At 49.8% G+C, this 4939-nt stretch overlaps 1 protein-coding gene across 1 annotated transcript in view; it reads right to left on the minus strand.

Moving 5' to 3' along the window:
- The window catches only part of LOC306819373 (phosphatidylinositol 3-kinase regulatory subunit alpha), a 6812-nt gene extending 1884 nt beyond the window's left edge, over positions 1-4928 (minus strand). Inside the window, exons 1-9 of the mRNA XM_079373163.1 lie at positions 4900-4928; positions 3880-4081; positions 3609-3789; positions 3383-3508; positions 3151-3293; positions 2893-3069; positions 2722-2796; positions 2457-2627; positions 1-1978 (exon numbers count right to left, since the gene is read on the minus strand). The exon at positions 1-1978 is cut by the window's left edge and continues 1884 nt beyond it. Of these exons, the coding sequence (XP_079229289.1) occupies positions 1789-1978; positions 2457-2627; positions 2722-2796; positions 2893-3069; positions 3151-3293; positions 3383-3508; positions 3609-3789; positions 3880-4034 (1218 nt within the window). The 5' untranslated portion in view covers positions 4035-4081; positions 4900-4928 and the 3' untranslated portion in view covers positions 1-1788. The remainder of the gene's footprint in view (positions 1979-2456; positions 2628-2721; positions 2797-2892; positions 3070-3150; positions 3294-3382; positions 3509-3608; positions 3790-3879; positions 4082-4899) is intronic.
- Between the last annotated feature and the right edge of the window lie 11 nt (positions 4929-4939).

The following is a 4939-nucleotide window of genomic DNA, read 5'->3' on the forward strand; positions in this document are numbered from 1 at the left end:
CACGTGTACCGTTTAAATTGGGGGGAAAAAAAGTATATGGGTAAAGAAAACAATATGGTTGAGCTGTTGGAGTTTTTAAGGATGTCACTAACGCGTGTCATCCTTTATCTCCTCTGAAATACGAAGTTAGAGACAGATCTGAAAATGAGCTGATCCACCTATGTAAACACAGTGATTTTCTGATACAGAAAAATACTAAGTGGACAATGTTTATCGATATTTAACAACAATATCCAACGGCTGAAGACCGGTCTGCTTTGATATATTCTCATGTGGGAACATATATATTTTATAACAAAATAAATCTATACTGTGGTTTCCGTGGTGATGGTCTCTTTAAGAGGGGGGGAGGGGGAGGGAGAAGGGGGGGGGGTCGTACAATCCCATCATCCCCATTTCTCTGAGTGCTCCGTCTGAACAAAGACGTTCATCTTCCTCCTCCTCGTCACGAGCGAAGCGGCTCAGAGAGTCGAGACGCTCTGCCTGAGAGGAACATTAGTTTGAAGCAAAATAAGTCTAATAAAATACTCATCTCTTCCATCTTTACATCAACTGTTAAAAGTCTTTTAGAATAAAGTGTATGCTGCTATTATCATCTTTAAAAAAAAAAAAAAAAAAAAAAAAAAAATTCAGAAGCAGTTTTTTGTTTCCACTATACGGTAGCAGTTTGACACTAGATATCCTCGGACGGGATACTCACACAGGAAAAGAGACTTTTCAAGCAATAAAAACAAGCTTATATCGTGGGTCTGCAACAGAACGAAAACTCCCGTCCTCGAGGAGGGAGGAAGAAAAGATTGCATAGCAGATCAGAATACAACTCAACAGGAAGTGATCCTTTTTGGTATGGTGCATTTTGATTCATGACGTTTTTCACAATATATGTACACGAGATATGAAGTCCGTTCAGAGTTTCGCCGCCCGCCCGCCTGCCTGCAACCGCCGACAGTAAAGATCACGTGTACTTTCTGCACCATAATGCTCGACTGAGAGAGAGGAGGGCGGGATGAAGACGTCTGCTCCGCCTTCCTCTTAAAGTCCAAAAGGAGTCTTTTTAAAAAAAAAAAAAAAAATTAAACTTTGTTTAAAAAAAGTGCCATTTTGCTACATTTATCAGCCGACTCGGAGGTCCGCTTTTCAACAGTCAACACAAACAAATGTGTTACACTCCCCCACTGACATCACACAGTTTCCTGATTCTATGAGTTTTGGTCACATGGACAATCTCACACACACACACACACACACACACAGAAACACTTGTGCAGAAACGCACACACACACACACTTGCACGCTCGTCGATGACACGAAGGGGCAAAAGAAAAAGAAAAAAGTGGAAAACAGAGATGTGGCCGATGGGTACGTTTCCATTTGAAGAGTTTATCTTGCTGCGATTAGACATTCCCGGCTGGTAAAGCTTTGAAAGAAAAAAAAAAAAAGAAGAACAAGCACCGTTAGGAAAAGGCCTCAGATGTCCTCTGCTGGGGGAGAGTTCAGCAGTTTCCGCTTGATTCTGTGCTCCCACGAAAAGCAAAAGAGAAAGAAATCTACATTCAGACTCGCCGCAGGCTCGTGGTCGGAGCGAAGTCACTGAAATGTCTCAGGCTCCGTTTCTTTTTTTCATCCCGTGTCCGAGTTCGGCAAACACAGCCTCCATCATGGAGTCCCAAGGACGTCTCATCTCCTACTCCAAATCCCATGAGGCCTTTCTCTCGTGTCCGTGTGGAAATGATCCGTCCAGGAGGGCGAGGGGGGGGAGGGAGGGGGGGGTTGTGGGGGGGGGTCCCTCACCGTCTCTGCTGGGTGTAGACCGGGTACGCTAGCGTCACATTCAGAGAGTCATTGTGCTGGACCAAAGACGTGTGCTGGTAGTGAAGGACGAGTTCCTTTAAGGAGCCGTACAGGTTGTACGGCTCGGCGAAGCCGAAACCTGAGGGGGTCTTGTTGATGACACAGTGCTTCACCTCGCCGTCCACGCTGCGGAGACAGAAAGAGACGGTCACAGAGTGTTCTCTCTGAACACACACACACACACACACACACACACACACACTCTCCAGTACAGAGAGCGTCAAAGAGGAGGCGCGAGGGTCGACTATCAAAACCAGCAGCTCGTGACTTTTCTTAAATCGATTTAGTTTTTTTTTTCTTTTAATGCTAATCGCTGCTTCTGATGTGCAAAGAAACGCCACGGGCTGCGCAACTCCATCGTCATGGCGATGTGAGCGCCGGCAGAAGTTCACGCTCTGTGCAGTCAGGTGAGGCTTTAAGCTCGGCTGCCCTCTGACGAGCGCTAGCTTTTACAAAAAAGGGGGCGCATACTTTAAACTTGTTAGCTTCCCGTAGATTAAAAAAGTTGGGATCTAAATGAGCAGCAGGCGCCATTAAAGCTCCCGTTCACGACTCGGAAGAGCAAGCGGCGGGCTTCAAAGTGACGGCACGTGCTGATACGTACACAACGCTGCAGGCGTAGCATCCTGCTTTGCTGCTGTCTCGGACCAGGAATGTTCCGTCTCGCTTGCCCTGGAGGAGAGCCTCCGCCTGCAGCCGGTTGATGTTGCCCAGCTTCCAGGAGCGCTCGTCGTGATGAGGCAGGTCTTCATCGTCCTCGACCATCGAGTATTGACTGGAGAGAGAGAGAGAGAGAGAGAGAGAGAGGGGGGTTAGCTTCGGTTTCTTTGGCGCCGCTTCACAATACAAAGAGAGGAAGTGGGACTCACTCTTCTGTGTTCTCGTTCTTGATTCCGAGCCACTCGTTCAGCTTCTTCTGCCTCACTCCCTTCTGGGTCAACCACCTGACGGAGAGAGAAACACAAGGGCATGAGAAACCAGGACAGACCCACTTACACGCTGGGCTCCGCGGGGAGACGCTCGGCTCGGCTCCCACTCACATGAGGTACTGGTCTCTGGTCTTGCGGAGCTGGATCAGGTCGGGCTTGATGCTGTTCATCCTCTTGTCGATCTCTCGGTAGTCCGCCGCCTGCTTCTTCAGATCCTCCTCCAGGCGGCGTTTGCTGTCCACGATCTCACTTATCCGGGATTTCAACTTCTCGTAGTTTCCCATGATCCTGAAAAAACCCCCACAATTTTGAGCATCATCCTGGTACCTGAGGAAACCTCCCGCCCCCCCTCAGGATCTGGATCCTCACCTCTGGATCTCCTTGTCGTTTCCTTCCCTCCTGAACTTCTCGATGTACTCCTTGCTGTACCGCTCCTGCGTTTGGCATTGCTCCTCGAATATCTTTATCGTCTCGTTAAACGCTTCTATCGCCGTCCTCTTCATTTGGATTTCCTGTAACGGGAGAGAGACGAGAGCGTGAGTTCATCTTCGCTCGCTCGCTCGCTCGCCGCAGTGACGCACGCCCTGGGCGGGTGACTCACCTGTGACGTCCGGGTGTATTCTTCGTACAGGCGGTCGTACTCTTTGTTCTTCTCCTGGTACTGCTGGTGGTACTCGCACAGCTTCCTGCCCACCGCTTCGATGTTGTCTTCTTTCACCACCTGATCCTGAGGACGCCAAGGAGTGGCGTTTAGATTGCATCATGAACACACTCGTGTGTGTGCGTGTGCGTGTGTGTGTGTGGTTAAGCGTGTGTGACCTGCTGACCTGCTGGTGTTTGGAGACCGGGTAGAGCAGCTTGACGTCGAGCTTGGGGTTGTACTGAGCCAGCGACTCGTTGCGATAGTGGTTGATGAGCTCGACGACGGAGCTGAAGGTCAGCGGGTCCGAGAAGCCGTACTTCCCGTCCCGGTGGAAAATCTTAATGAGCTTGTTGTTTCCTCCTTTCCTGTAAAGACAAGCGAGCAACCGATTAAACCCGAGGCGGGGGACACGTTAACGAGGGAGGGAGGGACTGAAAAAGGGGGCGGAGCCTCACCTCAGAGTCAGAGTGTAGTCTCCGTGCATCTTCGTGGAAGCGTCTCGCACCAGGAACGTCCCGTCGGCGGTGTCCCGCAGCTTCTCGTTGACCTCCTCCCGGGAGATGTCCCCCCAGTACCACTCGGCGTCCTGCAGAGCCATGTTGTTGTTCATGCCGTTGTTAGTCACGGAGGCGGGCTTCGGAGGCTTCGGAGGTAGAGCTGCGAGGACGGAGAGGAGCGTCAACACAACGTCAGCGAACGCACGGACGGAAAACTGAGCAGCTCAATAAAAAAAAAAAACAGATAAAAACACCCGGGCGCTGAATGTGAGACTTTAAGAGGTGATAAATCATCAGAGTTTGACTCTGTGACTCTCACAACACTGATTAATTACGCAGCCAGTCTATGACAGGGGGGGGGGGGAGGGGAGGGGGGGCGGTGTGAAGCATGAGTCAGGGAGAATGAATTTCATTCAGGAAAACGGAGAAATCCTCTCTGCAGGAATATCCTCTCTCTCTCTCTCTTTTTTTTTTCCCCCCCAGAAAGGTTAAAAATGCAACTTTGCACATTTTCAAAATGGAAAAAAAAAGGACAAAATGTGAAATATGAAATATGATGCAAACACCCAGACGGACTTGTTCTGCCTCCAGCTTTCACATCAGATCACCAAACGTACGATCGAGCCTGCAGGACGGTTGAGATCACGTCTTCCTGGTTTACAGCAGAAACACCGGCTGAAGCTTTAAACCCATAAATCTCTCTCTCTCTCTCTCCTGCTACGACTGAGCGAGCGAGAGCAGCTCTGTTGTGACATGGCAGAAAAGGAAAAAAAAAAAAATGCAGAGGAACAAAACGCAGCCACAAGGTTTTCCTCCTGCAGCCCAGATCCCGTTTCATCCCGGGATTAGCAGCGTCTAACCCCGTGAACGTGCCGTCACTGAATCGATCACATTTTGCATTCAAACCAGCAGCTGCAGACGCGTTTGAAGAAAAGCCATTAAGGGGCAGCCTGCTCGGTAACGTGTTACATCACTTACCACAGCCAATCACAGGGGGGGTATGTCACCAATCGCTTCC

This window comes from Symphodus melops (assembly GCF_947650265.1).
Source record: "Symphodus melops genome assembly, contig: scaffold_348, whole genome shotgun sequence".
Taxonomy (NCBI): Eukaryota; Metazoa; Chordata; class Actinopteri; order Labriformes; family Labridae; genus Symphodus; species Symphodus melops.